The 18,242-nt window shown below is 35.7% G+C and overlaps 1 protein-coding gene across 1 annotated transcript; it reads right to left on the reverse strand.

Annotated features, from left to right (window-relative positions):
• Nucleotides 1-4,848: 4,848 nt before the first annotated feature.
• Nucleotides 4,849-18,133, reverse strand: LOC139511349 (uncharacterized). Its single transcript, XM_071297995.1, has 9 exons — nucleotides 18,066-18,133; nucleotides 16,984-17,007; nucleotides 16,498-16,574; nucleotides 12,972-13,043; nucleotides 10,850-10,964; nucleotides 7,782-7,867; nucleotides 7,554-7,625; nucleotides 6,343-6,442; nucleotides 4,849-5,189 (listed from the first exon to the last, which is right to left on the reverse strand). The coding sequence occupies exons 1-9, from the start codon at nucleotides 18,094-18,096 to the stop codon at nucleotides 4,918-4,920; spliced, it is 849 nt and encodes a 282-aa protein (XP_071154096.1). The 5' UTR covers nucleotides 18,097-18,133; the 3' UTR covers nucleotides 4,849-4,917.
• Nucleotides 18,134-18,242: the final 109 nt, after the last annotated feature.

An 18,242-nucleotide genomic window follows, 5' to 3' on the forward strand; every position in this document is an offset into this window, starting at 1 on the left:
CCTCCGGGTGTGGGATCGAATTTCTCGCTGCATTGAAGACCTGTCGAGTTGTTGTCTCTTTGACACATTCCCCATTTCCATTCTCAATTTTACTTTTATTTCAAAGCTATACTTATGGGTCATTTAAAAAAAAAATGTGGAATTTTGAAATTGAAAAATTCATTAAAAGTTACTTTAGAATTCAAACAACCCTTTACATAAGCAAATCAAAACAAACAATACTTATAGAACAACATATTAAAAGATGCAATCTTAATAATGTCATACAAGAATATCTTGAAACTGCTTATTTTTATTCAATTTATCTTTTATCATTATTATATAATAAAATGACCTTTGATACCATCTTTTATAATAACATGGCAACTAAAATGTTATACCTTATCAAAATTTTAAAAGTATTTACTGTAAACTTGTTAATGATCCCGACTATATCAGTATATAACCATACGGTCACGACCATACTCGTATGATCCGGAACATATTTATATATATAGATATATATGTGTAATATTCATCGCTGGACGTTAAACACTTATTGTCAATCAATCAAAACTAGTTCAACCAAAAAATCTCAAATTATCTGTCTCAAATGACAGTTCTCGTCCCATATGTTTTGTTCAATGATAAAAAAAAAAGTATGGTTACTCAACGTCCAACATTCAAGACGAGAACATAATAATGTGAAATGATTATTTACCTTGATTTGTACTAGACACTTATACTGAGGCTAATTATCAACGTGCTAGTTCAATCTGACTCCAAGCAGAACAGTCTTTGCTCTTTTCCCTTAATGCTACGTGCTAAGTTGAGAAGCCTCAAACATCTATTTCACAGTCTTTGACAGCCATGATTTGAACACACGATCCCTAGACAAACACGCTACCAAGTGACCACCGATACGGTGTTTCGTTATCATGAAATAAGTGTCTACATATGGTGAATTTATAAACAAGCTGCATACCTGCATTACTTAAAATTTATATGGAACAATTTATATGATTGTTGATATCTTACGGCAATATTGCTTAGTAGGAAGATGTTTTATGCTTGCAACTTAATTTGTCTACTCTTAAAGAGACCAAATGACACAGAGTAACAGCTATTTGTCACAGTACGGCCTTCAACAATCACCAAAACCCATACCGCCTAAGTAGCTATTAAAGCACCGAAATGTCAAATTTAAACTATCCAAATATAGTTAGCCAGTTGCTTGTAGCATCTAAATAAAAGACTCTAACGAGCCTGTGTCGCTCACCTTGGTCTATGTGCATATTAAACAAAGGACACAAATGGATTCATGACAAAAATTGTGTTTTGGTGATGTGTTTGTAGATCTTACGTTAATGAAAATTCTTGCTGCTTACAATTATCTCTATCTATAATGAACATTGTCATTAAAGCAGGGTTGTTTGGCATGCCACAAAACCAGGTTCAACCCACCATTTCTTTTCTTAAAATGTCCTGTACCAAATCAGGAAAATGGCCTTTGTTATATTATAGTTCGTTTCTGTGTGTGTTACACAATGTGTTCTCTTATATTTGATGCGTTTCCCTCAGTTTTATTTTGTAACCAGGATTTGTTTACTTTCTCAGTCAATTTGTGAGTTTCGAACAGCAATATACTACTGTTGCCTTTATTTGGCTCAGAAGAGAAAATTGTTAAAAATTTACTATAAAGAGCAATAACTCCTTAATAAGGGGTCACTTGACCATTTTGGTCATGTTGACTTATTTGTAGTATTTGTATTATCTATAATAACATTCAAGATAATAACCAAAAGCTGCAAACATTTCTTAAAATTATCTATTCAGAGGCAGCAACCCAACAACAAATTGCCTGATTGGCCTAAAAAATTCAGGGCAAATAGATCTGGGTTGTCCCATTCATCGGAAAATTTCAGAACAGGTACATCTTGACCTGATTAACAATATGATCGGGCGTCAGATTTACTCTACATGCTTTGGTTTCAGAGTTGTAAGCCAAAATCTACATTTTACCCCTATGTTCAATTTTTAGCCATGGCCGCCATCTTTGTTGGTTGGCCGGGTCACTTGACACATTCTTTTAAGTTAGATACACAAATGATGATTGTGGCCAAGTTTGGTTAAATTGGCCCAGTAGTTTCAGAGGAGAAGATTTTTTGTAAAAGTTAATGGACGACAGATGACGGAAGACTAAGGACGCCAAGTGATGAGAAAAGCTCACTTGGTCCTGTGGGCCAGGTGAGCTAAAAAGTGACTCAACTCTTTATCATCGTAATAATAAATTAATGGCACATCATCAAAAAAAGATTGACCATGCAATTTCATAATCTCTTCATTTTTGACCTAAAACACCTAAAACTCAGTAGAGATTTCCATGTATTCTTAAAATGTATTCTGGTGCATTAACATATGTTAGGCTTTGAACTATTTCTCATTAGTTAAGGCCATATGGATGTCTGTAATGGCTTACATCAAAATTTACTAGTTTTTGACTATGACCCTTCTCCATAGATTGATTTTTAAGATTGACTTAAAAAAACAAGTAAAATTAAAAACCAATTGTTCAAAGAACAATTGAAGGTCTTTCCACAAGTAAAGATCTATTTTATTATCAAAATATTAAAAAACAATCTAAAATGTCAGTTCCTATGACTTTATAATGTATAAATATGAATTTAAAGCAAAGGTCAAAATCTAGAATGTCCTATTAACCTTTGACCTTGACCTCAATTTCAAGGTCACCAACCAAGGATCTCAAATAAAAAGACCCTAGGTCTGTATTATGTATGGTTAATGAGTTATATCACTTTAGGCATGATTTTAAATATAAGATGGGCGAAAACTCTCATTTATTGTTTACGCACCCTTCCAATCAAAATTTATAAGTTACAACATGTCGCAACTAACAATTTAGTAAAAATAATTTGTCAATATCTTTCACGGTTGTTGAAAATAAGAGAAAATAAGCCAAAAACGCAGGACTTCGGGAATGTCCGGAGAGCCGACAACCTTGCTTCGGAAGTTGTTTAAGGGGGTAGACCTTCGTTCAGGGAGATAACTCTTTAAATCAGTTATGCGTTTTTAAAAGTCAAGTTTTGTCAATGAATTTTAAGCATTTACCTGAAACAGATTGGAAATAATCTATGTATCCAAGAAGCTTAGAACATATTTATGAAAATGGCTGACAAAAACGTACTGATGATTTTAAGAGTTATTTCCCTTAATCTAGGTATACCTCCTTAACAGAGTCAACGTTATTATCATTTAACTGACCTACGATTTATTCAAGTTCTGTAATATATATATATATACCTTAAAGGAAGGTGTCAAACACGGAGCTGCGTTTGATGACAAATGTAATAGGGTTTTAGTAGTTAAAGTACAAACAATTGTTACATTGTATTTGCGGTTTTTATAATCAATTTCTTTGATAATCGAATTTCCAAAGCATTCCTAACGGACTTAATCACTTTCACAATTTCATCATGGCACGGGCCAAGAAAACAGTCATGGTGACATTCTTTCTTAATGTAGAAATACTGTTTCGAGCGAAAGGTTAGTTTATAATTTGTATCTCTGTGTCTTTATATATTTCTTACTTGTAACCTGAAAATTTTTCCGAATTATGTACCGCATTATTACATGCATGGGATCCTCAGAAAAAAAACATAACTACGTAAATGCATCTCATTCTGATTTTATGTATATATAAAGTCTGGCACGACCTCCGAAAATCAAAAAAGAAAAAACAGATATTATGAGAGGACAATTCAAATTCACGGAGAAAAGTAGAAATTTTCGTTTGCCAAATCTAAAACAAGTATTGGTCAGGTTAGCTGTTTTGATCTGTCTCGTCTCACCTTGCTTCCGTCGGTCCGCCCGTCTATCTGTCAACTCTTCACATTTCCATCGTCTTAACCAAGTTTGTCGGGGCTGGTGTTCATGGTGTTATGGAGTGGTAAAATAATTCTAATGTGAACCGATTTCATTTCACATTATTGAAAGCATGTACAATCGGCTTTGACACATTGACCGGCGATGTGCAAACAAGGTTAATTTCTTTTTGTGATGTTTCTGTATTTCTGTTTGTCACAACTACCAGCACCATGTCTTTCAAGGATTAGTTGAGATATTTATTACCTGATATTGCTTTATAGATCATCTTACAAAAAGTGCTGGTGTCTTGATTGTAGAATGGTTTGCATAGGAACACAGAATCAAAATAAAATGTTCGCATGGTCTTCAGATTCTGTTTTTAGGGCTACAGCTTTATAACTGTAGCTTATAAACTCATAGTATGCAATATGAATCTCTTAGTGCGTAAGTAAGAGGTGTTAGAAGATTGTTGTAAATTTTTCTAATTTGTAGGAGACCTTGCCATCATAACTTGAAGTTCTACGCGGAAAAGGAACATATATACATATACATATATATTGTTTTACATCTGTCCGTCCATCCGGTAGTCAGTCACTATAGTGATTGTATATTGTTGACAGGGTGGATTTAGGCGGTTTCTGCTAGAAACTTTAATTTCTCGCTAAATTTACCTCAGAATAGTTCGAAATACCTACATTGCACCCCTTTAGAAGAATATTTCAATAATTTTACCTCAAAAATTTTAAAGATCAAGTCACTTTCTCTCTTGGGGAGGAGAGGAGGGGTCTGTTCGCTAGCCAAGGGTTACGATCCAGTTCGCTAGCCAAGAGGGACTAGGTAAATAAATCTACACAAAAAAGAATATATAATTCGCGCCCCCTCTAATCGGAATTCCTGGATCCGCCCCTGTACATGCAACACACGAACAACATTGACATCGATAATAAAAGTTGACTTTTCATATTTATAAACACAACGAGAAGATGAAACGACCAAATTGTCATTTTATTAATTTTTCATTCCTTCCTGCTCACTGATGTTTAACTTGATACATTAGCAGATTTTACAAAATTTCGGACAGTATGTAGCTGCAGCCGGAGAATTCGGGGTACACAATGTTCCAGTAGCATTCAGGTCCCTACAATTGATGATAATTGAATCTTCGCATGGTTTTCCGACCGTAGTCGAAGCCGGTGGTACCGTAGTCGTAGTCGGTGGTGCCTTGGTAAAAATAAATGATGGAGTTAAAGGAACTTGTATTGCTCGTACAGTTGTTGCTATGGTCTTTTCTGGATTAATCGTTTGACCTCCATTTATATTACTGTCTGAAATTAAATAGAAAAAGAATCTGAAACAAAAATGGAGTGCTCCTAATAACCACAGAAACATAGAATTTCAAAGAGCGAAATAGACCCCTACCCTAAGCAATATCAGAACACCAAATTTTAACGGAGCAAACGAAGAATCATTAGTAAATCTATACGTTCCTACAAAAATAGACAGCAAACAAGCAATAAAAGTCCACCGGACAGTCTTACATGATATGCAAGTGTAGATTTATTTACCTAGTCCCTCTTGGTTAGCGAACTGGATCGTAACCCTTGGCTAGCGAACAGACCCCTCCTCTCCTCCCCAAGAGAGAAAGTGACTTGATCGTAACCCTTGGCTAGCGAACAACCCCCTTATCTCTCTCCAAGAGAGGATGGGACTGGATCGTAACCCTTTCCTAGCGAACACTCTCCTCCTCTCCTCTCCAAGAGAGGATGGGACTGGATCGTAACCCTTGTCTAGCGAACACTATCCTCCTCTCCTCTCCAAGAGAGGATGGGACTGGTTCGTAACCCTTGTCTAGCGAACACTATCCTCCTCTCCTCTCCAAGAGAGGATGGGACTGGATCGTAACCCTTGGCTAACAAACAACCCCCTTATCTCCTCTCCAAGAGAGGATGGGACTGGATCGTAACCCTTTCCTAGCGAACACTCTCCTCCTCTCCTCTCCAAGAGAGGATGGGACTGGATCGTAACCCTTGTCTAGCGAACACTATCCTCCTCTCCTCTCCAAGAGAGGATGGGACTGGATCGTAACCCTTGGCTAACAAACAACCCCCTTATCTCCTCTCCAAGAGAGGATGGGACTGGATCGTAACCCTTGGTTAACTAACAACCCCCGAGACTGGGTCGTAACCCTTGGCTAAAAAACAACCCCCTTTTCTCCTCTCCAAGAGAGGATGGGACTGGATCGTAACCCTTGGTTGACTAACAACCCCTTATCTCTTCTCCAAGAGAGGATGGGACTGGATCGTAACCCTTGGTTAACTAACAACCCCCTTATCTCTTCTCCAAGGGAGGATGAGACTGGGTCGTAACCCTTGGCTTGAATATGCGGTTATGATCACTTTGCTCACCCTAAGAGTATGTCTTTGTAGATGTCTCTATTAAGAGATTCCCTAATGTAGTTTATAAAGAAGAAATACTTACCTGTACATAAATATTTGTTACAGTTTGCATTCAGACAGCATTGATTGCACAACTGTGTACTTCTTTGATGCGGCACAAACTGATCAAGTAGTTCACATCTCTGAAAGTATATTCTGATGTTACCATAGTATTGAAACTTTTTATACACGTTATACAACAATATAATAGGTATACTTCATTTGATAATATGAAAAAGATGTGGTATGATTGCCAATAAAAAAAACTCTCCACAAGAGACCAAATGACATAGAAAACCACTGAAGAACTCAAGGAAGGTATTCACTGAAGTCTGTTTCGTTTAAAAGCCATGATATATTATTATTTGTTTGTTTATCTTCTTCTGAGTGAAAATCTTGAATTAAACTTAACTTTTATTGAACACAATGATGCATATAGATCGATGTAATTTGTCAATGTACAAGTGTATGTTACATATACAGAATGGAATGGTCAGGCTTTTTAATGGCGATCAAGAATTAAAACATTACAAGAAATGATGACTGGGGCGTTAGAATGAAAGTGCCATGACTTCGATCTGGACCTTTAAGGTACAACAAGAACCACTCTTTCAAAGATGATGATGTTAGACTGTTTAAGACTTTAAAAATGCCCATTCAGACGAGACAATTATAATGTTATATGCATACTAACCTTGCTTTATATTAGACCGACACACAGAATCGAATTTTAACGTGCTACTTACAATCAAATCAAACAAGTTTATTGTAAAACAAACCAGGCTAGTTACAAGGTACAGCAGGAAGACATGCCCTACACGTACACATTATTCTGACTCCGAGCCAACCAGTCTTTGCTCTTACTTAGCAAGTACCAATTTTGAAGTCTGATTCGACATGTTCTCGTTTCCTCTATTATTTATTTTCCAGGCCCATTTTCTGCTGTATTTTCCCAGTATTCTCTACTCTGCCAACCCAATTCAAACCCTCTTACAAAACATTCATTTCTTAAAAAATGATAAATTGAGCAGTAGCACTTATAGGACAGGGAATTACCTCGCGTATTAAAATATTTATAAGACATTTGGTTGTATTGGTTGATTGAATGTAAACCACTTCCACTTTCGCAGAAATAGTACTATCATATGACTCGCAATTAAAATATTGTTAATTAGAAAGTTGCATATGAACGCCGGCAGATGAAACATAACTGGGCCTTTGAAAGGAAAACAAAGCAAAAGTCTATTTACAAACCTTTGTCTTTTCACATCCCAAACTGTATCTTCTTTCAAGCTTGGCATTCACAAATTCTTGTGTAAAACACATCTGTTAAAATGAGGAAAAAGTTAATTTTATGGTAACTTTTCGGTAAATAAAACCACAGAACAGTTAATTTCATATCAAAGTATTTTTACACAAATTATGTATGTATAATCTTAAAGAGTTACAAACTTAAGATTTGCCAAAAAATAAAAAAAATACCTCATCCGTTGAACATACTCCCGAAGTTTTACAATCTAGAGGGCTAGCGACATCTGGACATTTTAAGCAGATATGTGAAGGGCCACCTGGAAGAGAAGATAAACAACACGTTAAAAAATACCACTTCTTTCGAAGAATTTTTTTTTTTCGAAACTATACTCAAATTGTGGATCAAAACTTTAGCATGGCGTGTTAAGACAAGAGGCTCTCAAGAGCCTGAATCGCTAACCTGTAACTTTTTGATGAAAATCTTTCCACAACGCTTATTTTTGCTATTAATATTTATTAATAGGTGGCTTAAAATGCCATTTATATGTTCTTTGTATCTGTCAGGTGTTTTTCAAAAGCAAAAAAAATAAAATACATTTTACCCGTAAGTTCCATTATAGCCACAGTGGCTATGTTTTTTTGACGTGCAAGGAAATAAAATTCAAAATTTATACAGATATTCTGTTACTCATTCAGTGAAAGTTTCGCGAAAAAGAATTCAGCAGTTTCAACCCAGAAAACTTTCTTGAATAAGGCAAGATGAACAAAGTGTTAAAAATTGTCTGTAAAGGCCAATAAATCCTTAAGAGGTCAATTGACAATTTTGGTCAAATTAAAGTTGTTTGTAGATCTTACTTCGCTAAAAAATTTTGCTGATAACATTTTATCTTTATCTTCAATAATATTCAAGATATTCACCAAAAACTTCAAAATTTCCTTAAAATTACCAATTTAGTGTCAGCAAACTAAAAATGGGTTGTTGGGTTTGTCTGAAAATGGCTGATAGATCTTGACCTATTGAACAATGTTACTCCATGTTTGTTGATGGATCAAAACTTTTGGTACAATTTATAAACTAGATACCCTAGGGAAAATTCAGTTAAAGTTTGAAGACATTTGACCCAGTAGTTCCAGAGGAGATGATCCTTGAAAAGTTTGAGTCGACGACGACAGACGACGACGACGGACGCCAAGTGATGGTATAAGCTTACATGGGGCCTTTTGGACCCGGTGAGCTAATAACAGTGAGATATTAAAGCGATGATATTTTTATGCCCCACCTACGATAGAAGTTAAAGTTTTTGGTCAAGTTAGTTTTTGATGAAGTTGAAGTCCAATCAACTTGAAACTTAGTACACATGTTCCTTATGATATGATCTTTCTAATTTTAAAGCCAAATTAAACTTTTGACCCAATTTCACGGTCCACTGAACATAGAAAATGAAAGTGCATGTTTCAGGTTAAAGTTTTTGGTAAAGGTAGTTTTTGATGAAGTTGAAGTCCAATCAACTTGAAACTTAGTACACATGTTCCCTATGATATTATCTTTCTAATTTTAATGCCTAATTATATTTTTATCCAATTTCACGGTCCATTGAACATGGAAAATGATAGTGCGAGTGGGACATCCGTGTACTTTGGACACGTTCTTGTTTACATTGTTGTGCAAGGAGAAGAAAGACTACAACGTATAGGCCATATATTTGAAATGTGACCTCTTGTTACCAATATTTAAAAACATATATACGACAAAGATATCAAACGTTATATTAATTTACATAGACATAGTCATTTTTGTGTTGAAAAAATATTTTTTACAATAATAAAACAAACAAAAAAATCCACCATTGTTTGATTATGTTTTAGACTTACCGTTCGGGTGTGTGTGATAAGGTTTTAGACTTACCGTTTGGGCGTGTGTGGTAAGGTTTGAGACTTACCGTTTGAGTGTGTGTGATAAGGTTTTAGACTTACCTTTCAGGTGTGTGTGGTTAGGTTTTAAACTTGCCGTTCGGGTGTGTGTGGTTAGGTTTTAGACTTACCGTTAAGGTGTGTGTGGTTAGGTTTAGACTTACTGTTTGAGTGTTTGTGGTTAAGTTTTAGACTTACCGTTCGGGTGTGTATGGCTAGGTTTTAGACTTACCGTTCGGGTGTGTGTGGTTAGTTTTAAGAATTACCGTTTGAGTGTTTATGGTTAGGTTTTAGACTAACCATTCGGGTGTGTATGGTTAGGCTTTAGACTGATCGTTCGGGTGTGTGTGTTTAGGCTTTAGACTTACCGTTCAGGTGTGTGTGGTTAGGTTTTATAACTTACCATTCGGGTGTGTGTGGGTAGGTTCTAGACTAACCGGTTCTGGTGTGTGTGGTAAGGTTTTATACTTACCGTTTGGGTGTGTGTAATTAAGTTTTAGACTAACCGTTTGAGTGTGTGTGATAAGGTTTTAGACTTACCGTTCGGGTGTGTGTGGTAAGGTTTTAGTTTTACCGTTAGAGTGTGTGTGATAAGGTTCAAGACTTACCGTTCAGGTGTGTGTGGTTAGGTTTTAGACTTACTGTTAGGTGTTTGTGGTAAAGTTTTAGACTTACTGTTTAGGTGTTTGTGGTTAAGTTTTAGACTTACCGTTCGGGTGTGTGGTTAGGTATTAGACTTACCGTTCGGGTGTGTGTGGTTAGGTTTTAGACTTACCGTTCAGGTGTGTGGTAAGTTTTAGACTTACTGTTTGAGTGTTGTGGTTAAGTTTAAGACTAACCGTTCGGGTGTGTATGGTTAGGTTTTAGACTTACCGTTTGAGTATGTATGGTTAGGCTTTAGACTAACCGTTCGGGTGTGTGTGTTTAGGCTTAAGACTTACTGTTCAGATTTGTTTGGTTATGCTTAATACTTATCGTTCGGGTGTGTGTAGTAAGGTTTTATATTTACCGTTCGGATGTGTGTGGTTAGGTTTTATAACTTGCCATTCGGGTGTGGTGGTTAGGTTTAAGACTTACTGTTCGGGTGTGTGTTGTAAGGTTTTAGTCTTACCCTTTGAGTGTGTGTGTGATAATGTTTAGACTTACCATTCAGGTGTGTGTGGTTAGGGTTAAGAATTACCGTTCGGGTGTGTGTGGTTAGGCTTAAGACTTACCGTTTGAGTGTTTGTGATAAGGTTTTAGACTTACCGTTCGGGTGTGTGTGGTTAGGTTGTAGACTTACCGTTCGGGTGTGTGTGGTTAGGTTTTAGACTTACCGTTCAGGTGTGTGTAGATAGGTTTTAGACTTACTTACCGTTTGAGTGTTTGTGGTTAGGTTTTATACTTACCGTTCGGGTGTGTACACGATTGATTATTACATTTGTCTGTAGTGCAACACTTCTCACAAACGTGTAACTGTCCAGTTCTCTTCCCAAAACCTTCTTGATCTGCTACTTTACACAACTATAAAACGACAACTTGATAATAACCAGTCAAACTGATTAGAATATAGATAATGTGTCCATGTTAAAGGGATAACTTAACCAGACATAACTTAACGTATGTATACACAGCTAAAATGGTAATACCTGGTATTATAGAAGAATAAAAAAAAAATATGTAGATTTTGTCTGTGTTTGATTTTTCAAGATCTGAGAAAGGCAGCCATCTTTATTCGTGTATATTTCACCCTAGTTTGTTCAATAAACACATTTGCGTGCACATCGATTCGGCAAGCAAACAAAAAATTGCCAAAATAAAAATTTATGAATTAATTATGGTTAAAGAAAACACATATGTTGTCACTTTTTTAATTGATGAACTGTCATTAAATAACGGCATTCCAAATTAAACGTTTTATTGGAGATCATGTAAAAATCGGACAGTAACTTGTATCTTTTACCAGATTTGAATTTATTATACTCAGTCTAAGACGTGTAGTTTTGGAGCACATTTTACAGAGTACGGCTTATCTGTTTGCGATGCTATGTACCAATCGACATTAGATTTATCGAAACCCTTTGATAGTATTGAAAATATGCCGAGGCGATGTTTTCGACAGACTAACAGAGCCAATCACCCTGAAAACACGCCAAAACAGCATTGGAAAGTCTCGTTATAGTTTGCGTCCACACACGTAGACAGGGGCGTAGCTAGAAGAAAACGATGGGCAAGCAACTACCCAATTTTTGGACCCTTTAATGCAGAAAAAATGTTTTTTTTTTCGGTTTTCGGTCATAGGACGGTTTAAAGAGGAGCTACATGTAGATAGGACTTATAAACACTTTATGAATGTATAACTAATAATACTTGAATCTTCTGAATAGAGTAAATCATGGTTAATTTAATACATAAACAACACATTTTTGAATTACAGAATTTACTCAACATTGACCAAAATCTGCTCTTCGGGTCTAAGCAGAAACGAACTTCTCCCAGACTTTAGACTACAGACTTAATACATTGATAGATCTGCATGGTGGCACTCGCGAGATGTTATAAACCAGCGTACGTATTCTCTGTCGAGCGACCTCCCGATTGAAATTGTCAAAATACATGCCAGGTCATTTTGTATGTCTCATACAATGTTGAGAATTATTCGTGGGTTATATTTCCTACAACACAACACGAGGAAGCAGATACGACACAAAGAAGCTATTTTCTGATAATACCAGACACTCTCGAATTCCATTATCATATGGTCTACCGTCATTATACATAATGCAACATAAAGTCAAGGAGACAAATTATCTCATCAATCAATACATCATCCCATCAATCAATAAATCATCCCATCAATTAATAAATCATCCGTGCAATCAATAAATCATCCCATCAATCAATAAATCATCCGTGCAATTAATGAATCACCCGTGCAATCAATTAATCACCCGTGTAATCTATGAATCACCAGAGCAATCAATGAATCACCCGTACAATCAATTAATCACCCGTGCAATCTACAAATCATCCGTGCAATCTACAAATCATCCGAGCAATCAATGAATCATCCGAGCAATCAATGAATCATCCGTGCAATCAATTAATCATCCGAGCAATCAATGAATCATCCGAGCAATCTATAAATCATCCGAGCAATCAACCAATCAATCTATCAATCTATAAAGCATTCGATAAATCAACAGATCAATCGATTAACTAATAAATCATTTGATCAATCAATAAATTAAATGATCAATCAATAAATCATTTGGTCAATCAATAAATAAATAAGTCGACCAATAAATAAATCAGTCGATCAATCAACAAATCTGTTAGTCAATCCGATACAGTTTTAAGAATGTAAGGCTAACCGATTCATTTACTTGTTGTTTTCCTTAACATTAGAGTTTTTAAATTTTATTGTGTGCGTGTTCCCTGAATTTATGAAATGAAAACACAGTAGATGAAGAAAGAATAAAGAGGGGGAAAAAAAAGATAAAACCATTTTAATAAAATATTTATACTGACCTGGCTAGATTTACATCCAACGTTATAAAAAACGTATAAATTATCATCTATCACTTGTTCTGTATAGCATTGCTAGAAGAGGAAAAATATGAATAAAATGAAGTAGTTCTTAGTCTAGTTTATACACAAAGTGAAACTGTAAAGATTTGCAAACGAACAACACAAATCGGCTACATCCTTCGTTCTCAGTGATTGTAAACATGCACCAAACCAGTTACACCACTCATACTCAATGATTGAGTACATGAACCAAACCAGTCACACCATTCATACTCAGTGATTGAGTACATGAACCAAACCAGTTATACCACTCATACTCAGTGATTGTATACATGAACCAAACCAGTTACACCTATCATACTCAGTGATTGTATACATGAACCAAACCAGTTACACCTATCATACTCAGTGATTGTAAACATGAACCAAACCAGTTACACCTATCATACTCAGTGATTGTATACATGAACCAAACCAGTTACACCTATCATACTCAGTGATTGTATACATGAACCAAACCAGTTACACCTATCATACTCAGTGATTGTAAACATGAACCAAACCAGTTACACCACTCATACTCAGTGATTGTATACATGAACCAAACAAGTTACACCACTCATACTCAATGATTGTATACATAAACCAAACCAGTTACACTACTCATACTCAATAATTGAGTACATGAACCGAACCAGTTACACCACTCATACTCAGTGATTGTCTACATGAACCAAACCAGTTACACCACTCATACTCAGTGATTGTATGCATGAACCAAACCAGTTACACCACTCATACTCAGTGATTGAGTACATGAACCAAACCAGCTACACCTATCATACTCAGTGATTGTAAACATGAACCAAACCAGTTACACCTATCATACTCAGTGATTATATACATGAACCAAACAAGTTACACCACTCATACTCAATGATTGTATACATAAACCAAACCAGTTACACCACTCATACTCAATGATTGAGTACATGAACCACACAAACCGGTAACACCACTCATAATCAATGATAGAATCCATGAACCACTCAAACCAGTAACACCACTCATACTCAATAACTGAATTCATGAACCACACAAATCAGTTACACCACTCATACTCAATAATTGAATACACGAACCACACAAATCAGTTACACCACTCATACTCAATAATTGAGTACATGAACTAAACCAGTTACACCACTCATACTCAGTGATTGTATACATGAACCACACAAACCAGTTACACCACTCATAATTAATGACTGAATACATGAACCACACAAACCGGTTACAACACTCATACTCAATGACTGAATACATGAATCACACAAACCAGTTACACCACTCATACTCAATAATTGAATACCTGAACCACACAAACCAGTAACACCACTCATACTCAATAATTGAATACATGAACCACACAAACCAGTTACACAACTCATAATTAAGGATTGAACACATGAATCACACAAACCAGTTACACCACTCATACTCAATAATTGAATACATGAACCACACTAACCAGTAACACCACTCATACTCAATAATTGAATACATGAACCACACAAACCAGTTACACAACTCATAATTAATGATTAAATACATGAACCACACAAACCAGTTACACCACTCATAATCAATAATTGAATACATGAACCACACAAACCAGTTACACCACTCATACTCAATGATTGAATACATCAACTACACAAACCGGCTGCACTACTCATACTCAATGATTGAACACGTGAACCACACAAACCGGTTACATCACTCATACTCCATGATTGAACACATGGACCACACAAACCGGTTACACCATTTATACTCCACGATTGAACACATGGACCACACAAATCGGTTACACCACTCATACTCAATAATTGAATACATCGACCACACAAACCGGTTTCACCACTCATACCCAATTATTGAATACATGAACCACACAAACCAGTGACACCACTCATACTCAATGATTGAATACATGAACCACACAAACCGGTTACACCACTCATACTCAGTGATTGAATACATGAACCACACAAACCAGTTACACTACTCATACTCAATGATTGAATACATGAACCACACAAACCGGTTACACCACTCATACTCAGTGATTGTATACATGAACCAAACTGGTTACACCACCCATACTCAATGAGTGTATACATGAACCACACAAACCAGTTACACAACTCATACTCAATGATTGAATACATGAACCACACAAACCGGTTACACCACTCATACTCAATGAGTGTATACACGAACCACACAAACCAGTTACACCACTCATACTCAATTATTGAATACATGAACCACACAAACCAGTAACACCATTCATACTCAATAATTGAATACATGAACCACACAAACCAGTTACACCACTCATACTCAATAATTGAATACATGAATCACACAAACCAGTTACACCACTCATACTCAATAATTGAGTACATGAATCACACAAACCAGTTATACCACTCATACATAATGATTGAATACATGAACCACATAAACCGGTTACAACACGCATGCTCAATAATTGAATACATGAACCACACAAACCAGTAACACCACTCATACTCAATAATTGAATACATGAACCACACAAACCAGTTACACCACTCATAATAAATGATTGAATACATGAACCACATAAACCAGTTACACCACTCATAATTAATGATTGAATACAAGAACCACACAAACCAGTTACACCACTAATAATCAGTAATTGAATACATCAATCACATAAACCGGTTACAACACTCATACTCAATGATTGAATACATGAACCACACAAACCGGTTACACCATTCATACTCAATGATTGAATCCAGGAACCACACAAACCAGTTACACCACTCATATACATTGATTGTATACATGAACCACGTGCATGCAAACCAGTTACACCACTCATACTCAATTATTGAATACATGAACCACACAAACCAGTTACACCACTCATACTCAATTATTGAATACATGAACCACAAAAACCAGTAACACCACTCATACTCAATGATTGAATACATGAACCACACAAACCGGTTACACCACTCATACTCAGTGATTGAATACATGAACCACACAAACCGGTTACACCACTCATACTCAGTGATTGAATACATGAACCACACAAACCGGTTACACCACTCATACTCAGTGATTGTATACATGAACCAAACTGGTTACACCACTCATACTCAATGATTGAATACATGAACCAAACCGGTTACACCACTCATACTCAATGATTGAATACACGAACAACACAAACCGGTTACACCACTCATACTCAATGATTGAATACATGAACCACACAAACCGGTTACACCACTCATACTCCATGATTGAACACATGAACCACACAAATCGGTTACACCACTCATACTCCATGATTGAACGCATGAACCACACCGATTACACCACTCATACTCTATGATTGTAAACATGAACTACACTAACTGATTCCAATGTAGACAAACCATCAAAGACTACATACCTCTCCTGGTGAACATTGAGTGGTCTGGATACAGTACCTTGGTTCAAACACTCCTTGACACGAAAGACATCGTAAACCTTAACATACAGAAAAATATATGTTACTTTTAAATCAAACGAAAAAAAAATATAATACGATCGCGAGAGGCGGATCCAGGGTGTCGACAGATGCACGTCACAGCCCCCTTAGCAAACACATTATCAAATTGACAGAATTAAAATAAAATATTGAGAATTTTGTACTTGAAATACATTAATTAATTCTCAGATAAAAAAAATGTTAATTAAGATAAAAAAAATATTAAGGCATTCAGAAGTCCACATAAAAAAAATGTAAGAAGGAAAAAAAAATTACACATGGTGTACATGTTGAATCGTGTACTTTAATGTAATACCCTTTCAGCAGACAAACTTGTGTTGGTGCATTCGGAATTTCCCAATTATGAAATGGGCTCCTTATTATAATTTTCCTATCACAAAAACTTACCAATTGCTTCGGGGTATACAGCCGCTGTAAAACAAAAATACTTTCCAACATTACATTATACCGACAAGTTCAAATCATTATAAACAAACAATAGAATGTTTACAGAGCTAGAAAATATGGTTATAGGCTTATAGCATAAAAAGTAATGTAAAATAAGAAGGTGTGATTGTTCTTAATTTTAACTTGTTTTAATACTTGAGATATCTGGGGCCCTTTATAGCTTGCTGTTCCAATCCGTTGAACCCTAATTTTTCACTGACATTCCTAATATCCCGCCTATCTTCCCCGTCGAACCCAAATTGCAGGACCTAACTAGTGTATTTACTATTAAATTGTTCGCAAAAAAGTGGTATGCAGAGTTGGTAACAATACGTTCGTTTTATTGTTCTGGTTCTATCTTGTAGTATATACAACTTACATTAATTATATAAGATGTGTACAAAATGTGACTTGGATGGAGAGTTGTCTAATTGGTTTATATTAATTGGTCGTTGCTTGCCTAACAGTTTTAAATTTCATTGTGTAAATGCGTTATCAAATCATTATTTAGAATCTTGTTATGTCAACGTGAAGTTTACCCTCAAGGAATTATGGGATCAATAAATAATCTTATTCATATTCTTAGTACTTGGAAAACTAATAGTTTAATCTTTCCAATTACTAATGTGGCTTCCATGCCAGGATGTTCATGGCTTTTATAACGTTACATATGGAATAGACAAAAGAAAGTTCTTCGATTTTGACGGTATATATACCGACCCTTAAATGTATTTCCACTTCAGTATGTGTGTTTGTATGTATTCGTTGTTAATCGACAAGGTGCCCCGGGTTATGGAATTGTTCCAACTCATCACATTGTATGAATATTTTCAGTATGCATCCTGATTTTGATTTATTCCTAGTAAAGATGACAATTTTGTTCATTTGGTACATCTTATCCAGCAGTGCCTTCTTTCTTTCATGATCCTGTAGCTTCGTTTTTTATTTTAAAATTTGTCAGTTGTTAGTCTATCTAGTTATAGTTTCTTCGATTGTTTTGCTTAAGTTTGTTAGGTGTAAATAAACGTAAGAAAGTCACTTACCGAGAAAGAGAAGCACGTATTTCAATTCCATGTCTCTGAGCGAAAGTGATAAGAGAAGTTGAACTAGGACAATACTATCTGTACAATTTTAATCAAGAATTAATGTCAGGTAAATTCCACGATAAAATACCTGAAATTTGGCATTTCAACTTCAGATATACATAAAAACAATTGTTT

Source organism: Mytilus edulis, chromosome 2, assembly GCF_963676685.1.
Source record: "Mytilus edulis chromosome 2, xbMytEdul2.2, whole genome shotgun sequence".
Lineage (NCBI taxonomy): Eukaryota > Metazoa > Mollusca > Bivalvia > Mytilida > Mytilidae > Mytilus > Mytilus edulis.